The sequence below is a fragment of the Drosophila montana genome, unplaced genomic scaffold, assembly GCF_035044405.1.
Source record: "Drosophila montana isolate Dmon_TW-CO22-7 unplaced genomic scaffold, ASM3504440v1 contig_3266_1, whole genome shotgun sequence".
Classification (NCBI taxonomy): Eukaryota; Metazoa; Arthropoda; class Insecta; order Diptera; family Drosophilidae; genus Drosophila; species Drosophila montana.
This window is the reverse complement of record NW_026998148.1, coordinates 287009-310493: the sequence shown is the minus strand read 5'-3', so window position 1 is coordinate 310493 and position 23485 is coordinate 287009. Positions and strand designations below refer to the sequence as shown.

The following is a 23485-nucleotide window of genomic DNA, read 5'->3' as shown; positions in this document are numbered from 1 at the left end:
CGCAAGCTTTTCCCCTTTAGTATTTTATACTCAATGCAAGCAAGCTATAAATTCAACAATATATGGTATCTCACTCTAGCTTATTGTCGATTGCGCGTGACGTAATCTGTGTTTAACAGTGTTAGAGCGAGTGCGATAACTCTTATACTCTAAATAAATGTGCCGCGAATTTAAAAGCTATTACAAACTTATATTCCTTGTTACATCTGAATGAACACACAAATACAGATAAGCTAATAACAAATTATGAAATATATTATGATAGTTTTGGTTTCTTTATTAAAAATATTCTACTGGATTGTTGTGTGTTTTGTATATGCGTGTGTTTTCGTATTATACAATTAAACAACTAAGAATATACATACACATAATTTGTTATTTAACTGTTTTGCCCAATAGACAATTACAATATTAATAAACTTTGCTCCTCAGAGGATGCGTAATATGTGGCCACAGCTTGCTGTTTAATATTAATTTAAATTTGCTTTTTATTTCTACATGTATCACAAATTATGTATAAATGATGGGGCAACATAATCCAAAAACGCTTTCCCAATTTATCGGTCGAATAGGTCGTCTTTGGCTTTATCGGCTATTGCTGGCCTTTCTTCCATAGCGTTAGGTTGGGTCTCAAATTAGATGTAAAATTAATATTGCATTTCTTTTGGCGACATTTCACGTTAAAACTAAACATTTACTTAATTTAAAAGATGATGTGTGATCACACATGCGTCTATAAATTACAAAAGATTTTATTGAAGATTAATCGTAAAAATTGTGATAATAATAATAATTGCTTCATATCACCAGTTTGCCTGGACACAATCGAATTCCGTTCCCGTTTCTACGATTTTTCGTCATATTTGTAGATTTTAGATGTTTAATTGCAGTGTTCTTTTCTGTATCACAAAGTTCATACTATATTATGTTTATTTGGGCTCTAAGCACGTTCTATATTATCCGTTTGCACATCTTCTTGAACTCTGACTAAAGACAATTTAGTGAAAGGGATTAAAGTTAAAAGCTAAAATGTTGTCAAAAGGTGGATTTGATTTACGAATGCCTTCAACATAGGGACGGAACGATCAATAAAACGTTGGGCTTTTCTATTAGGTTAAAATAATTGAGTAAAGCAGAAGAAGAAGAAGGTGGAAGGCGAAATATACACAGCAATATAGAAACTTGACGACTTGTCTAAAATTTGTTTATACTTGTTTTTTTCAACCTATTTAAGTTCAGACTCTTATGCTTGGTCACAAGATTTATACTTTATGGGGCTATATTGGGCGCTGTCGAACGTGCCTAATCCGGATGGCTTGCCTATTTATAAATGTACAACTTTATGGGAATTCCGATTTGAGTGAGTGTAATCTACATATTTCGTACCTGGAACAGCTACAATCCGTGTATGATAATATCCTCAAGTTATACAAAGTATTCTACAGCAAATAAACGTGAAACGAAAATTCGAAGCACCATTAAGCTACGCCTATCTACAGTACTTGAAATATAATATAACTCCAATTGCGCGTCCTCTATTTACATTAGATGGAAAGGAAAGTCCTTCTCCTTAGCGTATCATATGCAGCTTCCAGCGGAGCACAAAGTAGGCAATAATACGCAGTGCAAAAAAGATTCCTATCAGAGCTACGGCATCGACCCAGAAGCGTGCATCCTCCATAGACATCCACTCGAGGAACTTCTTGGGAACGCGATGATGACAGTATATCTCGTTGCAATGCAATTTGGCGCGATCCATGCCGTAAATGGAGACCATGGCGCCTACAAAGCGAGAAAATATATAACTTGGACAATTACAGGATATTTAAGATTGCAACTTACCCTCAAAGCCGTAACGCACGTAGCTAACATATGTGACCCACTGTAAATAGGCCGGTATAGTATCGAAGTTGACAAAGAAGCCCGAGAACAGAATAGTTGGTATCGTCGTGACGGGTCCAAGAAAAACACCCGACTCGACATTCATGCCAGCACCAATGAGCAGTCCCAGAGACTGGGCCACGAGAGAGTTGAGCACGCAGATGAACACAAACATCGAGATGCGTTCCAATTCCATGGGCTGCGAGGTCAGATAGTAGACAACCAGTACAAAAACGCTGGAGAAGACGATCTGGAGAGCAACATGTCCATTAATATTTGCAGGTAAGATGCCGAAGTAAGTTATTACCTGAAAGGGAATGTCGGCGATGGTCTTGGCAAAGTAGAACGCCTTGAGTGAGTACCAATAGTTGAGATGCTCCCGCACAAAAACGGACATCTCCGTGGGAACTGTGTGGGATTATATTCATATTGTATATTTGTAAAATTAAATTTTAAATTTCAGCCCTTACATGTCAGAATGGTGGGCATCATGGCCGTAAACGTGGTGAAGAGGGAGACAAAGAAGATGCAGCCCGCATTGCTCATAATCTTGCTGGCCTCGTTGCCCACATCATAGTAGATCATCCCAATGATCGCACCCACAATTATATGCGAGGCCAGCCGCATATGGGTCAGCATTCGATCCCTCATAATTGTCCGAAACGAGCGTTTCAACAGTATCCAAAACTGCGTCCAGCCGCTGGTGGGGAAGCCCGTCTTGTTGGGCAGCGTGACGACACTTTCGTGCGAGTCCAGCAACGAGGTCATGCAACCGACTACGGCATTTGTGCCGCCAGATACGGCATTCTGGCTTTGGCCACCTTTCGACGAACTGAAGCTGCAACTGTCCTCGTTCGTTGTGGCCATGCATTCGGAGTTCTGCGACTGCTGTGCCTCCAGCTTCGGTGGTTTCAGCTCCGTTAGCTCGTCTGCGTCCGCATAGCTTATGGGTTCTAGTGTAATTGGCGACTTCTCGTCCTCCAGTCGGATCGTCGCAACAGCCGTCGATGCGGCCATGGTGTTGGCGTTGCTATTGTCCAAACCGCTGCCACTGCCCTTGATAATGTCGTTGGCTATGCCCTTGGCGTTGGCTAGATTGAGCCCGTAGTCCTTGTGCATGTACTTCTTGCACGTGCCGCTTTTAACGGCCTCGACTAGCTTGGGCACTGCCTCGCCGTACTCTCCGGAAGCGACCTCGAGCACATAGTCAGCGGGATTGTGGTACGAGGGGCATTCATAGCCGAGGGATGAAAGGTACGGCACCAGGCCATGCACGCGACCTTCGTACACGCACTGACCCTGGGCCAGGAGGTAGAGATGATCGAATTTCTCAAAGAGACGCGCCGACGGCTGGTGGATGGTGCAGACAATGGTGCGACCTCCACGCGCGAGCGATTTCAGCAGTGAAATCAACTGAAAGCAGGTGGAGCTGTCCAGGCCGGAGGTTGGCTCATCGAAGAACATGACCGGCGGATTGTTGACCAGCTCCAGGGCTATGGACAAACGTTTCCGCTGGCCGCCCGACAAATTACAGGTAAACGTGTCGGCCGATTCCTTTAGACCAATGGTATCGAGTATCTCCTCGACAACGACGCACTTGGCGTACTTGATCATGTTCTTGCCAAGCTTTAGATTGGCGGCCACCATCATGGCCTCGCGCACGGTTAGGTTGGCAATCAGGACATCGTCTTGCATAATGTAACAGGAGAGCTTACGGAACCGGCGAAGATTTCTCTCCTTGCTGTTGATCAGCACCGAGCCGCTCAGCTGAGAAGTTCTGCAAACAAAAAGAGGATTAACACGCAAGTTAAAGTTGAGCTGAATCATTAAACATACTTATATCCAGCCAGGATGTTCATCAGTGTGCTTTTCCCTGCTCCGGAGGGTCCCATTATAGCCGTTATCTGTCCATTGCGAAATTTGCCAGAAACGCTCTTCAGTATGGTCTTAAAACCACGTATATGTCCCTCGGCCACCGAGTAGGAGATATCACAGAACTCGATGTCCACGGGCGGACGCTGCGGCAGATGCGACAGCGAGATGGTGCCCTTCTTCTGTCCGTTCGGGCTGTTGCTGTTGTTTTGTATTTTGGGCGCCAGCCCGTAGTTGTTGTGGCTGTTCGTGTTGATCCGGCCATTGCATAAGTTGTTCTGGGAGCTGCAAAGAAGTCGTGGGACTGTTATATAACTTGCTAAGCGGCAGGCAATTAACTAGGAGAGCTGCCTACTTGACCACGACTGGCTTCTGCCAGCATGGAGCACCGTCTTCGGGCCGCTGCAGCGCGCTGACACACCCGTTCTTCGTCAGCTTTGTCTGGACAAAGGACAGCGAACGTCTGCACTTGGCCACATCCGCATAGGCCTCCACGTAGGCGGATCGCCTGCATGTTGCCTCGAAGCTGGTGTTCTGAATGCCATCCAGCTGGACAGGATGTGGCTGCTGCGCCGCATTGCTGTCCGGGCTGCTGCTGCTGCAGTTGATTAATGTCAGCTCCAAACTGTTTGGCATGCTTGCTTATTTTGATTTGTACGCTTCTATTGGCTCATTTCTTATTTTACTCAACACTATCAGCTGGCATCTGGCGGGGCATCATGAATTACGCTTTTCGATTTATCAACAGCCAGTCGACAGGCCAAATAGCCAATAGTCAATAGTCAATAGTCAATAGTCAATAGTCAATAGTCAGTCGACCGTAATCATGATTCAATCGTACAGATTCGTGCCTGCGCTCCGAGAGCCCGTACCCAACCCCCCCGTTCCCCTGCCGAGCAATCGTTCGTAAATCTTGTAAAGAGCAAAGTTCGATTTGCGTTTCATTCATAAATGCCGTGTGATGCCCTCGTTCATTGGTCTGCTATTGATAAAAATATGCCGACTGACTGCACGACATTCTTGCCAAAGCTGCCAATATCAATTAAAAACACAGTTTTCGGTGCAAACTACTTATTGCAACCAGTTGAGCGCAGCTAATTGATGATGGTTGATGAACTGATGTACAATTGATGTAAACTGTCGGTCTTGAAATCTAGCTGCTGCTGCTAGAACAAATATACAATGTACAACGATATATGTACGATGTACAACTCTGCAACCAGTTGAGCGCAGCTAATTGATGATGGATGATAAAGTGATGTGCAAGTGATGTGCAATTGATGTACAATTGATGTAAACTGTGGGTCTAGAAAGCTAGCTGATGCTAGAACAAATAAACAATTAATACTGCAACTAGTTGAGCGAAGCTAATTGATGATGGATGATGTAGTGATGTACAATTGATGTAAGCTGTGGCCAAAGAAATCTACCTGTCGCTAGAACAAATAAACAATTAACCCTGGAGATATCTAAATGCATTTGTTCATTGTTCATTCAAAGTTCATTTCTAAAATACACATATGTACATTTGTCGACTGTTGTGTATTTTTGTGGCCGTCTTTGTTTATCTTTGCCGATTCACACAGAGCACGTACACTCAAACAAGGCACGTTGGCCTGGTGAGAAACTATGCACTCAAAAATAAGGGAACAACTTTTAAACTCTTATAGAATCATTAGAGCATACAGCTGATGCCTGAAGTTAATCAATTAAAATTCCGATATCTGTCTTTTGAGGCAACACACATTTTTGACTACAGTTTCGGTATATGTATATGTATGTACATATCAGATCCGTCCACCGACAAACAATAGTGAGTCGGTCGCCAGCGACAGGGCCAATCAGCTGTTGGCCCAAATGGTCAACAGCTGCGATTGAGGCGCACATTTGTTATCCAAAGCGACGACAACGACAGCAACAACAACAACAACAAACAAATATCGCGACAACGTCATCAACTTGCTTTTGTGTTGGTAGAACTCGGTTTGTTTATAGTTTGCGGCTACGCTGCTTTTAGATACGATAAATACGAGTTTGTGCCGCTGCCCGCCCCACTTGCCCGCTTCCCCACACTTCCGACAGCAGCCACATTGCCTTCTCGCAATCGCCAATCGTTTCGCGCGAATTTCTCGGTGCGCGTGCACCCAGCGACTGGCCTGGGCTGGGTACATTTTAGGTGCGCATGTACTCGCTTGCACCGAGAGACGCGAGACGAGAGACGATGCTTTGGCTTCGTGCAGCGCAGCGCATGTCGATGTTAACGAACCCGACCAACAACACTTTCTGGCTTACATTTACACGTACAACCAGATAAATTCCAAGAAAGTGGATATATTGTTTTTATACCCTTGCAGAAGTATTATAATTTTGTCTCGAAATGTGTAACGCATTGAAGGACCCCAATAAGCATATACATATATTCTTTTCAAAATCCTATCAACATCGAGACACTATATTATATAGCTTTCATAGGAACGATCGGTTGAAAATTAAGTTACTGTATTGAAAACTTTTTTGATTATTAAGATATTTTGACCAAACTCGGCATTTATTAGTTTTACTATGCTTCTTACATTTATGCAAAATATGATTTGCATTGGACCACTATATCATATACATAGCTGCCATATGAACGATCGGTCGCAAATTAAGTTGTTGTTTGAAACACTTTTTTGTTTATATAGATATCGTGACCAAACTCGGTATTTAAAGGTTTAACTATGCTTCCTACATATATTCCTTATCTTATGTACACTGGAACCTTATATCAAATAACTGCCATAAAACCGATCGGACGAAAATGAACTTATTGTATGAAAAACTTTTTGTTTTTCAAGATATCTTATCCCTACTCGACATTAACTATTTTCCCTTCTTAGATACGAGCAAAGCATTACGAGCATTATGAAAAGCTTCGGTCTGTAAGGGTATTAAATATCCGGCACGCAGATGATAGTTCTTGTTTCTCTATTTGTTTTCTTCGCGTGTGATTTGAACATTTTTTAACAAAAAATCGAAGCATTGCTCAACACTTTAAAAAAAAGAAACTGTTTATCAATAATAATGTCTTGTAATTACTGGCAATTTAACTGAAATTATATTGATTGATTAGCAGGCCATAACTCAGCAGCTACTGTTCCTCATAGAAACTAGTTACAATTGAGCTTTGCCCAGGCTATAAATGCGCCGGGTTAGATTTGTTACTCTGTTGTTTTGCACCGATAAAAGTTAACCGGAAATATCAGATGGCACGACGCATTAGATCATCCACGTTTTGAGGCAATTAAGCGTTTAGGCATTTAATAGCAGCCATAGCTGAGTAACTGAGCTGTTTCCTTATTTAAATATAAGCTCGTTCGTTGTACTTTGTGGGTTCATATATCAAGGCATAACTGGGGACTGTTTGTACGCGGGTCGGCTCTTAACTCAGTTGAAACTTTGCAAGTACCCAAAACAAAAGTGACCGATAAGTGCGTTGAGTTCAGTGAATGATAACATTTTTCCGATAGACCTATGTATATCAATAAAGCTTAGAGATGTCGCTCGGCCAGGTGAATATCCTGCAAGCTATATTTAATGTTAACAAGTTCTAGGAGAATCAAATAAACTCTTGACGGTCAGTCTTTAAGGAGCAGATGTTTCAGAAATGGATTGGCTCGTTCTCGATGACCTCGATGTGTGGGAAAGGTCAATATGTCTGAAGTGTACGCCCATGCCAACTTCTCTGCCCGTCTTATCGCTGGGTAAGGAACGCCTCGGAGGGTTTACAAACTGACAAGTGCGGAGCCCAGCTGTCTGTCAGTATTTTTTTGTTTATTACTTTATGTCCCACGTAATATATTCCGTTTGAACTCAGTTGCATAATCCTCGCACACGTCGCGCAATTTTCACCTCCCGTATGTTGCCCGATTTCTAGAGCCGACGAGCCACGACATCGTTTTGCTGGCACATTTTATTGTGGGAACATTTTGAAATATGTATATATGCACACAAATAATTAAAGCCCAAATTGCAACGCTCAATAAATAAACACTGAAAAAGCCGCCGTAAGGCGACGACTGCAGCGACCCGAAACGAACTGAACTGAACTCAACTCAACTCGGTTGAGCTGACTACGGCAAAGTTTGGACAACTTGGCGGCTTGTTCGATTTTTCCAAGCACGCGGCGCCGTCGTCGGCTGCGACTTGGCCATAGTAGCGATAATGCTTGGCCAACTATTTATATACCCTTTCCTCCGCAAGAGAGTATGCTTATTGTTCGACAGTGCTTGTCGTGGCAGTTGAATCAAAAAATTGATGTTGTCATTTTGAGGTAGAGTATTCTTGCGTCGTTATGGCGTGTGAGGTCCTGTGCTTTTTCTTCCGCTTCGCTTTGCTATTGCTCCTGACAATGGCTGGCCCTCTTGGCTGTTCACCGTTACGTATACATACATATACGTTGCCCACACTCCATGAATGTGTCTCATGTATGTGTGTATCTGTGTGTGTGTGTGTGTGTGTGTGTGCCCTTTTGTCTGTAGCACTGCCAACAATATGAACGAGCAGATACAAGTACTTGGGGGGGAAAAGGATGTGTCGAGAATTTTAAACGTTTTTTATGAATTCCAACTTTTGTCTGGCCGGCTTCTGCTTGAAAATACGGAAAAGTGCAGCTATGCAGCTACCCGCAGGACCTGCCAGAAAGGGCTTTTTTAATTACATTCATTGTGGGCGATTGGTGGGCGTTATTTGCACGTGGGCGTGTGCATGTTCTATTTTAAATTTTAATCATGGGTAGCCCGGACTGTTGTTCAAGGCCAAAACAGCTGGCTACTGAACAAAAGTTATTTAACACCTCTTATTCTTTTTTTTCACCTATTGCTATCAGCTACTTAAAACCCATTTAAGTGACAGTTGCGCTCGTTGGGCGACATCGGCATAAGAAACACATATGTTACAGGTGCGAAAAGTGACAAGACAACCATTTGTTGACCAATTACTGGACTCAACAATCCAGCTCATTTATCTATATACATGACTGACTGGCCCATCAAATGCGAAGATGGGGCTTTGGGAAATTACGCCCGTAGGTGACCTTTTAAGTCCAAATTCATTTCCAAACAACTGTATGAAAAATTATTTGTTCCCAGAATCCATGCTTCCTCTGTGGAAAATGCGATTCGAGGATTTTGTACACGAATAACTAATAACTAATCTAGTAACATACTAATACGATGCTAACATACAGATTCGTGCTTCAGCAATTCTGAAAATTCCACCCGCAACTGTGGAAAATTGTAGGGATGCCTCACACTTTTCAGAAAATCTGCCCATAATGAATGATAAATGCGGTGAAAGGTTATAAGGGCGCAGTTTAAAGATTCGTTCATCGGCCTTAAATTTGTTTTCAAAGCACACCTTAAGAACATATTAAATTATACGTGTGTAAGAAGCAGGCCTTACTCCAGTTATTAAAAAGCTAAAGCAAAACAAAATCAATTCATATTCTATTTCTAAAATTGGTTAGTCAAAAAAAAGAGGCTCTTGAAAGACTCCCCAACTTTTGGATGTATATGTATAAATTTGGTAGATGCCATTTTATGCAAGAGTTCAAATTTAGTCCGCTTCTATATGAAAGTATCCACGACTAGCAATAGTTTTAGTGGAAGGGAAGTTATAAATAATAGTTAAATTCGTTCTGAACGTTATGGTTGTTTATCCGTTTCTTTAAAGAATATGCTTTTATTTTATAGTTCGTTTAAGGTGAATGTTATTCAGCTGCGAATAAGTTAAATGAGCTGTCAGTAGACGGTACTTGAACATTTTGCAGGTCGGCACGCGATTTGTGCTGCTCCTTAGAAATGAGCTCGAGCCAAGAATGACTGGAAACAACTCGCACATTTATGTATGTGTACATACTATATTTTGTACTATATTACATATTGTCTATCGATTTTTCACAGCTGCTAACAATTTACGTGGAAGGTGCGTCGCATCGTAGAAGGAAGAAGATATCGGTTCCGTCGAATGTTCTAATATTAATGCGTCTGCTGGCAGCAAGACCTGGATACAAACTTAGCTCGACAGCCTTTTGATTCATTGAGCAACTGGACAAAGCCAACGCTCAAGTGACCTAACGTGATTTGGCCGAGTGGCCTCATAGTTTGCGGAAGACTATGACTTAATGAGCAGCCCGCTCCCTCGAAAGGCCCAAACACGCCCTGATTATGCCAGCCTATTTGGGTCATTCAAAACGAAGCTCCTTTTCACGAAGGTATCCCGTACCCCCCACCACAATTATAATCTACGCTAATCTCATTAGTTTTCAGCCCTGCTCAGAATTTAGGTGATGAAATATCTGCCCCATGCTACTCACCCATAGACGGCATTGCATTGCTTCAAGTCGTTGGTCTTCTGCAGGGGCAGCGCCTGCAGCTGATTCAATGGGGGGGCCACAGGCTCAGCGCCTGATCCTTGCTGGCAGATTGGGGGCGCAGCAACTGCTCCTCCTTCCGCCGTTGTTGTTGTTGTTGTGCTGCTTTTGTAGTGCACGGCATTGAGAGGTGTCGTCGACGTTGACGTCGATGTTAACATTGTCTGGGCGGGCAGTATGACGGCGCAGCTGCCGTTTTCTTTGTCCACGAGTGGAACATTTGAGGCATGCAACTCATCCATTTCCTAGACGTTAATGAGTATCTGACTAAATTGTAAATTTCATAAAGTTGCGATTGGCATCAGGTTGTGTCAGTCACCATTTAGCTACTTATTATTATTATTATTAATTTTTTATCAAATTAATAATGTGTTTTTTTCCTATTTTTACAGGATATATTCTGCGTTTATTGCTCGTAGATTTAACGTTGAATTATTCATTGTTGAGTCTCACAATTTATTTGGCATATCTGTTGTTTTATAGTTGGAAGTTTATAAATAATTCAGTTTTCTCGATTCCTTCTGCTGAGAAGATGCCAAGCAGCTGTTAAAGATACAAGCAAAATAGATGGAGAGTATGTTAATGAGAACATCTGCTTCTGCTGGATATATCTTATTAATTCCTAGACTTTTTGTATAAATAAATCAGAAGATCAACTAAATAAGGCACATTTTAAAATACAATTTCTCTTTGGTGTCGTTTTGATCTTTGTCCGAAACTTCAATAGGCTTTAAATGCAATTTTCCGGCGCTTTTCGTGGCGCGTGTCAATGAACAGGAGCTTCTGGGTTTAGCTGCACCCGTCGGATGCTTTGGCAGGTGGCCGGGCGATAAGATTGCAACAGTGTGGAACCGTTTCGCTATTCAGCGAAAGGTATAGATTATAAAATATAGTGTACAAAGTGCCTACACATACAAGTTTATTACAGATTTGTTTGACTGTGCGATTAGGGATGATTGTGATAAGCGGGGCTATTGAATGCCTTCTTTTCCTGCTAATCGCAGATATGTAATAGTCTATAAACCGGCGACTGCCCAAGTGTTTTATATAGTTATGTTATATAGCCTTTGCCTGGTTGTCGGTCGTCTGATTTATCAGCCAACGGCAACAGATATATTTCTGGCTAATCATCATGCCAAGTGGACTTTTCTGCCTGTTAAATCCGAATTCTACACAGGAGCCGTAAGTAGGACAATTTGAACGTGGGCGTATGGCCCTACCTTAAGCTCTTTCAAAGTGGGTTAGTGGCACGAACAGAGGTGCGGGGCGAGCTCTGACAACTTTATTAACTGCAGGCAAGTTGATAAAGCCAGACAGACGACTTTCAATCATAACGGCACGAAAATTTGCACGCAGATTCACATTTGGAATAATTTTCATAAACAAATTGCGACCGTAAACAATTAAATAAAAATAAAAATGCTTTGCCAATTCCGCTCAGCAGCATAGAGCTGAGAGCGACACCGCGAGAGCCACAACAGGGAAAAGAGCCAAACAGAACGCACGCGCGCTCAATAGATACAAAAGCAGGAAAGATACATTTAAAGATACATATGCATTTTTTCTTTTATTTCAAGCTGTTTCTATGGCAGCGGAATTGAAATATTTGTGGCTGAAGCAAACAAAACTGTTAATCTTTACACAATATTCCGGATTGGGGTTTAGGGGTGGGTAGCTTAAAATAAACAACTGTTTTTGGTTGGTTTACTGCAATTTGTAGTTGCGTGGCTGGGGGAGGGGAGGGGAGGGTAGGGGTTGGAACCACCACCACCACGCAGCGGAATAACATGCCACTAAACGGCGCAACTATATTATATTTTCATGTATCTTTCTAGTGTACTATGATATAAATTTTAGATTCTGGCTGTAGCTCACCTTAATCACAATAAATGAATTCCAAGAATTGCCAGCGCATAAAACTTGTTTTTTCCGTTTTTCTTTTCTATGTTTTTCGCCACTCTCAACAGATACAGATACAGTTGGGGCTGTGTGCTAGAGATGCTCGTTACCGTTGCTTTATTTTAGGCCCGTTTTATCGTCAAATATTTCACATAAATTCGGCAGTTGTTTCATCAACACAAAGCTTTTGTTGCTATTCCTATTGCTCTCTCACTTTTTGAATACGTAATTGTTTAATATTATTGTGCGAGGAATTAAACTGCGATGCGAACGGCGGACAGCGAACTGTTGTGGGGAAGGAACTACCGGAGCATAGCACATCAGTTACTCCTATTGGGCCGAGAACCGGTGACTGTTGTTGGTTTCTTGGCAAATTTAAAAGACCACAGCACAGCAGCAGCAGCAGCAGCTGGCCGAACAAGACAATAAACGTGTTTCCTTTGGCGGATCGCGCGACGAGCTTCTCCAAAGAAGGCAGACAACTTGAGTGCAGCACGAACGAACAAGAACTGAAACTGTGAGCGCGGCTAATGCTGCTGGCAGCCTGCTGCTAAGCTACGCGACGTCTCTCTTTTTCTATCTCTCCCTTCCGCTCGCCCCGCTCTCACACAATCTCTCGTCAAGTGTGTGCCTGTGTGCCCGTGTGCTCGCGTGTGTGGGGGAGCAAGTACAACGAAAAGACGACACGTTTATTTCGGCAACGGCGTGTAGCCCGAGAGGGAGAGCGAGCGAGAGAGAGCGGGCAGAAGCTGCTCTTGCCCCATTGTGCCTCAGCTGCTGCCGCGTAGTCTTATTTGCTTTGTTTGTTGGGTGTCTCCCAATGCTGCCACACTATTACGGCCTCTGTCCCTATATGTTAGTGCGTGTATGTGGCATGCTGCAGTCTGCGCATGCGTCATTCCGTGTGTGTGTGTGCTGCTGCTGCGTTGCTTCTGTTGAGTGTGTTTCAGCTGACTGTAAACAGCTGATCGTAAACACAAAGTAAACGCAGGCCATACCTAGCCCAGCATAGCCCCAGCCCCAGCCCCCGCCCAGTTCAATGCAGTCGCACTGCACTTGATTTGAGTACAGCTGCACTCAAACTGGTTTCTTCTTTGTCTGCGCTGATGGTCGTTGTCTTTGCGGTCTGTGCCAGCCGCATTTGCAATTGCTTCTTTAAATGAATGACTAACAATTTGTGGATAAGTGTACTTCAAAAACACGACATTACAATTAACTGTTATGTTCTATAGCACTTTGATTGCTGGCATTTCATATTGAACTTTGAACTGAGAGCTTTCTGGTTGATTCGGATTGCAAACAAAGCAAACGTCGAACAACATTATTTTAAACCAAAACAAAAACAATTGCGATTTGCGGCCAATGAGCAATACGAATGAATACACTCACACTCACACTCACACGATCACATGCACATTTCATTCAAACTCTCAACCCTAACGGCCAAAGTGCGGAATTAACTAAGTTCAACTTACACAATGTGTACAGACATGTGTATGTATGTGTGCGTGTGTGTGTGTAAATGTACATGTATAAATACTTCACAAATTGGCATCCAGGGAGAGAGGGCACACGATACTTTTAACATTGACCCCATTTTAAAGGCACATTAATGTACATATGTAAACACATAACATGTATGTACATATGTACATTAAATCCATTAAAAAGTAGACGCAGTTTAGCTCGGGCTCTTATCAGCTGCGAATTGTTTTAGCTGTTGCGTACCATTTGCCTCTGCAACGGAGAGGGCTCCAGTCTCGAATGGATGCCGTTAGTCATGATCGTGATTGGAACCGAATGAAATTGGATATCGTGATATCAACTCCCCCCTTTGTTGCGCGACAATGTGGGTCAGGGGTGCCCTTTTCTCACGAAGAATAACTGCATCAAAGAAATGCGAGTGCACAACATTTGGCGGTCTGGGTTAAATCAATTGAACCTGTCGGCGTGTCGCTGTGGATGAAGCCAAATAGTTTTGAGTGCATTGCATTTGGTCGATGCAGCAATTAAGCCGAGTTGGTTGCCTTGCCGCTTTCCGGTGCAATCAGGTGTTTTTTCTTGCGCCGTTATGTCGTGATCTGAAAACGACTATCTTTATGGCAGCAATTAATAGAAAATTGTTTATGGATAACACGTTCATTGCTTTAACTGCTCGTTTTCTTCATCTTTTTCAAACACAGATTATTTCGCACGTTTTCAAAACTATCAAATTTTGTAAATGAGTTGTAAAAGTAACCGAAGTCAGGTGTCAACTTGCGCAGGCTACTCATTGAGTAATAATAGATATACTTATTACTCATTGAGTAATAAAAGATATTATTACTCAATGCAGACTACTGTAGGCTATACAAGCTAATAATTTGCATCTTATAAATTTCAGCTTAATGTAATTATTATTTATATTATATATTATTATATATTAAATATTGTATATTATATATTATATAATATAATATATATATTAGAAGAAACGATAATTACTCACTGCGATAACTCGTATTGGGCTCCATTAACAATGCTTAATTGCAACATATACCTAAAAAGTAAGGAACGGAAGTTACATTTTGTCGAAACAAATATAAGTAGGAAAACTATAAACACATTAAAAATGCCATTTAAATTAAACGGTCAAAGCTTTTATTAAAAGCTTTGTTATTGCTTGGCTTTCGCACTGTCTGTTTATCTCTTTCCCACTTACTGAAATTTGAACAAATTGCTTGCTCTTAAGCGTAATGTGTGGGAAAGAGAAAACACAACTGTTGCTGGAGCTCAACATTTGAAAAGTGCTGCCCATAAGGCGGGCAATTCAAAAGCAAATTAAAATATCTGTCGAGTTTAATATTTGATTCTCATTAGTTGACCTTTACATAAGGAAATTAGTAAAATGGTTTTTTGTACAATTAGAAGCTAGAAATAAATTATAAATCAGTATTAGACGGTACTGAGTATTGATTTTCGGCAAAAATGTAAATCTAAAATTATTGTATTATTATTTTCATCCTGGCACAAACACAACACACACTCTCGAACTTTGCTCCTTTGACCTTTCGCTGATCTCCTCGAACCGCCACGTGATCTGCATTTCTCAGGAGGCTGCGCGAATCTTATTGCTATCCCGCTCCTGGTCGCTATCACAATCCCCGCTCTCCGCTGTGTCCTCGTCCCCGCTGGCGCCCTCGTTGCCCCGGCTAAACAAATGCCGGAGGCAACTACGTTTCACGTATAAAAAAGCGCACAGTGCACAGAGTAAAAATATAATGCCCACAGAGCTGCCAATGATTAGGGCCCGCACCTTGCGCTGGGAAGGCACCTCGAGCACGAGCTCCGGGCTGGCCACCTGGCGGGCGTCTGCTCCGACGGCCACGACCTGAATCTTGAAGGTGACGTCTTCCTTGAGGTGGCGCAGCTGATAGAAGTTGTCAAAGGTTTCGGCGGTGCCGATGAGAAAGTGATCCGGCTCCTTCCACCAGCGGACCGTGTACAGGCGCAGCGTCTCCAGGCCTTGGGTGGGATGCTCCCAGTGCAGCAGCCAGCCCTGCGGCGTGTTGATCACGCTCAGATTCCACGGAGCACCCAGGCCGCCGCCGCCGACAGACGGCTGACTCTGCTGGTGCTGCAGATGCTCTGCATCGAAGTCCTCGCCGCGCAAGGCCGATGCTGGAGAGGATGGGGATTAGGATTAGTTGGCTTCAAGGCTTTACTCAGCTTGCGCTCACCTTGCGTCTGGAAGCGGAACTGTTTGCTGAACATGCCGTCGCCATACTTATCCTGGCTGAGCACCATGAACTCGTACTCCCGTCCAGGCAGCAAATGCTGCACGGTGGCTTCCATCACGGTCTTGTCCAGCACGCGCAGCGTCCTCCATTCCGGCGCATCGCTCAGACGATACCAGACGGTGTACTCCAGATTGGGTCGCAGGTAGCCTGCTGGCAGGGGATTAGTCAAAGATTAGTCAATCCTCCAGCCAGATCCGACTCACCTGGCTGCCAGCGTATCGTTATGCATGTCTCCGTGCTGTTCGCGGTCAGATTGAATGGTGGTCGTGGCGCAATATTCTCAATCATTAATTCCGCCTCGGCTGTGATTGTTGCGGCTTCATTTGTCGCCGAGCACTCGTACATGCCGCGGTCCGTTTCGACCAGGTTCGTGATGGTCAAGTTGCCGCCGCTGAAGCTGTGCCGCTCCACTGGCAGGGCCTGGCCATCTTTCTGTGTGTAAATCAGTTAAATCAGAATCATAATCAGAGTCGTGGGTGGAGGGGGGTGGAGGGGAGGGGGCCCACACCCATGCGTGGAGCATGTGCAGCTTTCCACGACATCCCATGCATATTTCAAAATGCAATCAAGCATAACTGGGAGAGCAGAGGGGCAGCGAGAGAGGAGGCGTGGCAATTGGAACTCACCCGGCTCCAGACAATGGTTGGGCGATTGTTTCCGTCCCGGTCGATGGCTTCGCATGGCAGCTCGGCCGTCTCGCCCAGTTTCTGTATGTAAATTGCCTTTGGGCTAACGCTGAAAATGGGTGGACGGAGCACAATTACGCTAATGATGGGCGAGGGTCCGTCCGTGCCGAGGTCGTTGTACGGCGTGCAGGTGTAGCTGCCGGCATAGTTCTCGTTCACCTTGGAGAAGAACAGGCTGCCGTTCATCTTGTAGAAGACGCCGGGCACATTGTACGAGTCGAACAGCAGGCCGTCCTTCTCCCAGCGCAAATTCTTCAGCGGCGGATTCGCCCGGAAATGGCAGTCGAGCACGGCGGGCTGACCGAACGGCAGATAAACCTCGGGCGGTGCATAAATCACCTTGGCCTTATCTGTCCAAAGTAAGTTGGAACTTAATTAATAATTGGGTTAACAATTTATGCCGGCTACGCACATTGAATGTTGAGAAAGGCCTTGGCCGTTTGCAGCTCGCCCTCGTTGTTGCGCACCTTGCACTCGTATTCGCCCAGGTCGCTCATCATGGTCGGATCGATGCTCAGGCTGCCGTCGGGGCCGGTGAAGGAGCGTCGCACCAGATCCTGCACCTCCTGCAGCAGCACTCCGTCCTTGTACCACGACGCCTGCGAGCTGTCCGGATACTTCATGACGCAGTGAAAGAACGCCGTCTGGCCCTCCATTATCGTCTGATTGACGGGCGGGATTTTGATCAGGGATCCCCCCTGCACAGTCAGATGGTATCGCGTGCCGTTATTCCGCACGCTCGGTGCGCGATTCGGGAATATGATCTGACAGTGATACCAGCCCTGGTCCGATTCACGTATCGAAGTCAGATTGACCGACGCCTTGCCCAGGTCGTGCGGATGGCTCACCAGGTGCAGTCGCCCAATGAACAGCTCATTTGTCGATGTCTCGTTCTCGTACCAGGTGAAGATCTTTTTGTTCTATTACGGCACAGACAGACACAGATACAGATACAGGATGGAGGATACTTGAGGCAACTCAAATGTGATTTAAATTAATGTTAAAATTGCAATCTATATTCACGTAGTAAATCCTACGAGCACCAAGTTCACTCTCACATCTCCCCAGCAGCCCAGACCATGTAACAGTTACTGATCCATCATCATCATTCTAATTTTATGGGTTGACCTCAAGGGGCGCCCCTCTCTGACTGTGGAGCCAGACATGGCCAGGGAAGAGCTTAGCCCAAATGGAGAAAATGTTGGCTTGTAATGTTCCCTAATTTCTAATAGTTAAATTGCCATTTAAGATTACTCCTATCACTTGGACACAACAAAGGGTAAGTATTATATTATTTAAATAAATTAATTTTAAATCCTAAACAGCCACTACATAAAATACTATTGGAACTTGCAAGTACAACAAAAGCTAACCGAGTAGAGAAATATTTAAAGAGAAAATGTTGACTTGAATGTGCCCTGATTTCTAATGCCATTAAGGAAAACTCCTATTACTTGGACATAACAAAAGGTAAAAAAGAAAAATAAAAAATATTAAAATAAATTCATCTTAAATCCATGAAACCCTACACAAAATACTATTGGAACTTGGAAGTACAACAAAAGCTAACCAAGTATCAAATTATGTAAATTAATTCATTTTAAATCCATTGTATAAAACTTTACATAAAATCCTACTCGAACTTAGAACTACTTAATTGGTTTTGAACAAATTGATTTCTAAAAATGCAACTTCAATAAATAATTTGTGTTTTAATTAAAGTTGAATGGATTTGTCAATATTTGTATATATCTAAAATTATTTTAATATACTTATTTTGTGACAATGCGCTAACGAAATGAATTGGTTGAGCGTAAAGCAACATTTGTTTGCACAGGCGTTGCGCAAACACACGCAAAAACCAAAGCAAAATTACAATTTTTTCGCAAATGCTGGAAAACTGTATTGATACTGTATTGGCGTATTGACAGGCAGTTAGCCAGTTAGTTGATAGGCCCCACTAATAAACCACATGCTGGGGATTTGGTTGCCCGTCGCTTTTTGGTTATTGATAGCTGACGCTGACGCTGACGACCGCAGAAAGTGTCAGCCCGATGCAATTGGATAGCTTTAATTGTGTGCCACAAGTTGCGGCTTGATCTATTGACATTACTTGTCGAGAAAAGGTATGCAATTGAAATCGTCGAGGAATCCGGCCCACGTCCCGCCCAGCCGCCCGGATTTGGACTGTGAGAAATATTTAGCGCTGGGCGACGCGTTGCATCATTTTTGTCTACTTAAAGCTACACGGCGGACAGAGCCCGGGAGAGGGATCCAAGTACACCCAACTGTGTGTCAACCGTACGCCGAGTACGATTTATCAACATTATCTAACAAATTACAGAACGTAACTTGATTTATCCGGTAATTTTTTTACCGCTCGCCTACGTGCGCGAAAATTCGCAATGGCCATGAAGAGTAGTTTTTGATTGCGCGCAACACACGAGCATTTGCATAAATATTTTTGTTGTTTTTTTTTGTTTTTTTTTCGCTCAATTTTGAGGCCAAACACGGGGCGGAAGGTTGCCAAAAACTGCATCCCATCAGATCTGATATGTAAATCTTAGAGAGCGAAAAGTGCATTAATTGTGCTACATTTTATATATGAATTAATATATCCATCTGGATATATCCGGTTGGGATTGGGTGTACAGGTTGCCAAAAAAGAAACTAGCATAACCAGATCTTAGATAGCCACGGGTTCATCAATTATATATATATAGAAGTTACATTGAGATAATTTCTGTGTATCTATTTAATTTAATGTACCCATCCGAGATTCTAGCTGGCCACAACGCATTTGCATCCCATCAGATCTTATTTGTAGATCTTAGACATCCCAAAAGTCCCTTAATTATGCTAATATCTTTTACATTGAGATAATTTCTTTCCCTCTAAAAATAGCTTGCCCTGAATTCGTAGTTCAACTGATATTTTTGGTAAACTTGAGCGCAATTAAAGTGAATCTATCAAAATGACATCATGACCCGTTGACCGAGTGGAATTTTATGCATTAATACAATACAATAAAAGAGAGAAAAAACAAAGCCAGACTCAACTGTGCGTGTGTGTGTGTGTGAAAAGTGCCAGCAAATTAAGCAAGCAACCAAATAGTTAAAAACATTTACGCGACGGCAGTCAGACAGACAGACAGACAGACAGACGGACAGACAGACGGACAGATGATGGCAGACGGTCGACCCCATCCCAGCTGAATCCCAAAGCGCTCATGAATGTGTTTTTTGGGGGGATAGTGCTGGGTGGGGGGGAGGGGGAGGAGGGGGTGCGTGTGCGATGAATAGTAATTTACTTGATTTAAATACAAACGTGCGCCGTATGGGACAGTAGGCGTTGGGCGTGGCGTTGGGCGGTGGGCGTGGCGTGGCGTGGCGTTGCGTTGCGTTGCTGCAAATAATTCGCAATTGAATTTAATTGCATTACTCAGAGTTGTCAACAAATGCCAAGCATTCAATTCGATTGAATGCAATTGAAATTTATTTCAACACTTTTCCGATGCCATTTTCTGTTTGCCCCTCTTTTGATGTCACACTTCACACATTCACACTTTTGAGGAATGGCAATGGAAGGCGATTTAACACAGAAATCAGCGCAGCGCGTTAAATCAAATTTAACAGGACGTCCTGGCGTCCTCGACTGACATGGCTGCCCCTTCTGCGATCCCAGCCATAAAGTTCCTTTTAATGAATGTGGGAGCCCATCTGTTTTTTCGCTGTGGCAATGCAGCTTCCGCGTGGCTCCCCTGTGCTCCACTGTGCCCCTCTCCGGCCAGCTGCTGCAATTAAGGCTAACCAAGCGAATTACATCCCACGCGGCTCGGCCACCCACAAGTACTTTGTGTACATGATAAATTTATAATTTCGACAATTTCATTTTGAAGTGCGTGCGGACTGGCGTGTGTCGCAAAAATTGTGATGCTAAGAGATATGTGTGTCTAGGCAATTGAGGCTGGCCAACGCGTCGCATGCGCAATATTCACCTGTGCTCAATACTTCTGACTTATATGGGGGAATCGCATGGGATTAATAATTAATAGCTTCGACAATTTTAAAGTGCGTGTGGACTGGCGTGTGTCAGAAAAATTGGGATGTTATGAGTTTATGTGCATGTAGGCAATTGAGGCTGGCCAACGCGTCGTATGCGCAATATTCACTTGCGTTGCATCTTCGACTTGACTTACATCTTTGCTCCAGTGGACGACGTAGGGTATGGGGGAATCGTATGGGAAATCTATATAGCAATTGAAAACGACATGCGAGCCAACTTTGGCCTCCAGATTTGTTTGCTTGCGATGATCGCGCGCGCATGCCACACAGGATATGTTCATTAAGAGCGCCAGCAGCAGCAGCAGCAGCAAGTTTCCCCGGTCCATGAGATTGCCAGCATGCTGCTCCACCTTCTCCTGGCTCGGCAGGAGCAATCCTTGACGTTCCTTGGCCATTTTGCTGGGCATTCAATTTGCACTTGCACTTATTGCACGCACGGAGGACACGCAGGTCCAACTATTGGAGGCATAGGGCACTTTCGCATTTTCTGAGCGTAGCCAAAATCAGGTCAATTGAGTCTCGTTGCTTTTCTTTACTTGGACAAAAAGTATAATACGTTATGCTCGTAATGCGATCCGCGCGCGCTGTACAATTTATAAGTCGGAATCGGGCAACGGGGGTGAACTGCACACAGCGACTGGAGAAGCTCGACTGAAACTGGAAAAAATAAACAACATGCGATCAAAAGGCAGAACATTCTGCTCGACGATGATTCTGTCAACGAGCACGAGTATTTAGTGCACACACGAGTATGTATATAAATACACTTGATGCTCAATAGAGCGAGCATTCGCGCACTCCACTTTCACATGTCAGACGAGACGAGAGGCTTTGACATTTGACATTCGACATTTGACATGACGCCCACGACGTACGCCTCTTCTAATTACAATTTGCTCACAATTCACTTTCATCGGCGTTTATTCACTTAATTAATTGGGTCTGCACTCCAAAGAGCGCAATAACAATTGCATTTTCCATGAATTTCGACGCCTTCGCTGGCTTAAATGTGGCTGAGTTGGTATTTCTTTCAGTGTATGACAAGCTGTGCTGCGCAAATTGACGGAGCGTATCCAAGCTTCCGGGTTGGCCGTGTTGCCGGGGGGCTCAATGAAAATGGAATGAAATTCGGCATTGTTTTATTTGATCAATTTCAAATTGCTTTTTTTTTTTAAGTTTATTTGTTTAAAAATTTTGTTCATTTTGCTAAATTTGTTTTTTATAATTGTGTCTTGTGTTTAATTACAATATATTTCGTTCTAAACTGATTTTACTTGTACGTGTTTATATGCTGAAATACTTGGGGGGAAACTCTTATTGGAATGAATAATTTGGGAATCGAAGCGAATAATGATACGAGTGAAGGTCCTCAAGAAGGTGCAAATGGAAGTAAGGAAAAAGGTACGAAGGAAAACAGACAGGAAGGAAGGAAGGAAAATGTTCCTGTTCTCATTGATAGTTGTGTGTGTTTTGCATTTTTGTTTTGTTTTGTTATTTGTTCGAGTCGAAAAGTTGAAGTTGACTGTCGCACCTTGTCCAAAAATCAAAGTGGCAGCATAAAGCGTTTGATTTACTTATCGAGTAAATTATTTGTTAATTTATCGGTTTACTTAATGTACATGCCATTTAATTCAGTAGTTGTAGTAATTTGTATTCATATAAATAATTGTATATATATTTATTTATATATATATATATATGCTTTTAAAGTCCTTCACTTAACGTGTATATGTGTTGCACTAATTTTCGCCTCGTTGCATCCTTCAATGCTTTTCCTCTATGCTCAATTAATATGCAATACATTAATTCGCATACTTTAATTGTTAATTTTCGCTTTACTCGATTTTCGTTTATGCTCAATTAATTATTCAATTGCCTTCTAGTTAACATTATGTGTTATATTGTGTGTGTGTGTGTGAGTGTGTGTGTATTATATTTTTATTTATTTTTGTCAGAGTCAGTTTTGTGTTTGCCTACTCAATACAAAAATCAACTTATCTTAATATTCTTGGTTAGCATTTACAATAATCGAACCTCATCAATATGGCATTGTGCAATAACATTGGTAAGTATTTATTTCTTTTGTTTTCGATCAAATAAGAAACCATTTCGACATTTCAACTCAGACCTAAATGGGAATTATACAGAACTATCCAAAACTATCCCAATTCAAATTGCAAAACGAAGAAGGCAAAAAAAATAAGTAAATTATTGAGATCATTTCCGTTAATTTTGAAAATGTATTTTCCTTTGTCCTTTTATTATAATGCTTTTTGTTTTGCTGCTCAACGATTCGGTTAAATTGTATTTATTATGTAGTACATATATTATTTAATATTTTGTTTTTTGTTTTTTTTTTCTTTTTTTGGTGTAATTTACATACGTTATACACACGGCAATCATCATCATCATCTTTATCATCATCTTCATGCTTTTCGCGCTCTGGCAGTGTTTTGGCGTCAAGTTGTGTCAAACCATTCCGTACAATTTTTTTTTTGTTCAGACAAGTTTATTATTAACAAGTATTTACGTAATAAGAACTGAAACTCATCAAACACCTCATAAGTTTTAACTGAATCAATTGGGGTACGCATCAGAGTACGCATCGATAGATGCGGATGCCTCAGAGACTTTGACTAATCTGAATACTTTAGTTCAGTAATACGTACTTGGCATCCAATAATCGCGTGGGCTACAACTGATACGGGATCTGCACATCGGGAAGTCAAAAACTCAAAAATCACCCTCATAGCCACGGCCAAAATGAAGCGCTCCATATTCCGTTTAGTTTCAATTAGTATTAGAAGTTTTAATAAATGTTAAGTAGCGCTAACATACCGTTACACCGACTGACTCAACTATCTTGTGTGTTTGTTGTTGTTTGCTGTTGTG

The 23485-nt window shown here is 42.7% G+C and overlaps 2 protein-coding genes across 4 annotated transcripts; both read right to left on the bottom strand.

Moving 5' to 3' along the window:
* Positions 1-252: 252 nt before the first annotated feature.
* Atet (ABC transporter expressed in trachea) lies at positions 253-12342 on the bottom strand. Of its 2 annotated transcripts, XM_064690466.1 has the most exons (7): positions 12041-12342; positions 10109-10708; positions 3718-4038; positions 2352-3658; positions 2189-2289; positions 1843-2131; positions 253-1782 (listed from the first exon to the last, which is right to left on the bottom strand). In XM_064690466.1, exons 2-7 carry the CDS (start codon positions 10405-10407, stop codon positions 1571-1573), a joined length of 2529 nt encoding a protein of 842 aa, XP_064546536.1. In that variant the 5' UTR covers positions 10408-10708; positions 12041-12342; the 3' UTR covers positions 253-1570. The 2 variants fall into 2 exon arrangements, with proteins under 2 accessions (XP_064546536.1, XP_064546537.1); XM_064690467.1 differs by lacking the exons at positions 10109-10708; positions 12041-12342 and adding an exon at positions 4109-4496.
* Positions 12343-14890: 2548 nt separating this feature from the next.
* bdl (borderless) lies at positions 14891-20897 on the bottom strand. Of its 2 annotated transcripts, none has more exons than XM_064690491.1 (6): positions 20728-20897; positions 16942-17449; positions 16470-16879; positions 16047-16275; positions 15784-15993; positions 14891-15724 (listed from the first exon to the last, which is right to left on the bottom strand). In XM_064690491.1, exons 1-6 carry the CDS (start codon positions 20872-20874, stop codon positions 15153-15155), a joined length of 2076 nt encoding a protein of 691 aa, XP_064546561.1. In that variant the 5' UTR covers positions 20875-20897; the 3' UTR covers positions 14891-15152. The 2 variants fall into 2 exon arrangements, with proteins under 2 accessions (XP_064546561.1, XP_064546562.1); XM_064690492.1 differs by having other exon boundaries at positions 15784-15990.
* Between the last annotated feature and the right edge of the window lie 2588 nt (positions 20898-23485).

Excerpts from the sequence above, each read along its gene's own strand:
- Atet (XM_064690466.1), bottom strand. The coding sequence starts at position 10,407 with ATGGATGAGTTGCATGCCTCAAATGTTCCACTCGTGGACAAAGAAAAC. Across the intron at positions 4,039-10,108 it reads CAATGCAATGCCGTCTATGG|CTCCCAGAACAACTTATGCA; the intron begins GTGAGTAGCATG and ends ACTTCTTTGCAG. Across the intron at positions 1,783-1,842 it reads CGTGCGTTACGGCTTTGAGG|GCGCCATGGTCTCCATTTAC; the intron begins GTAAGTTGCAAT and ends CTCGCTTTGTAG.
- bdl (XM_064690491.1), bottom strand. The coding sequence starts at position 20,874 with ATGAACATATCCTGTGTGGCATGCGCGCGCGATCATCGCAAGCAAACA. Across the intron at positions 17,450-20,727 it reads TCGTCCACTGGAGCAAAGAT|AACAAAAAGATCTTCACCTG; the intron begins GTAAGTCAAGTC and ends GTGCCGTAATAG. Across the intron at positions 16,880-16,941 it reads GGCCTTTCTCAACATTCAAT|ATAAGGCCAAGGTGATTTAT; the intron begins GTGCGTAGCCGG and ends TACTTTGGACAG.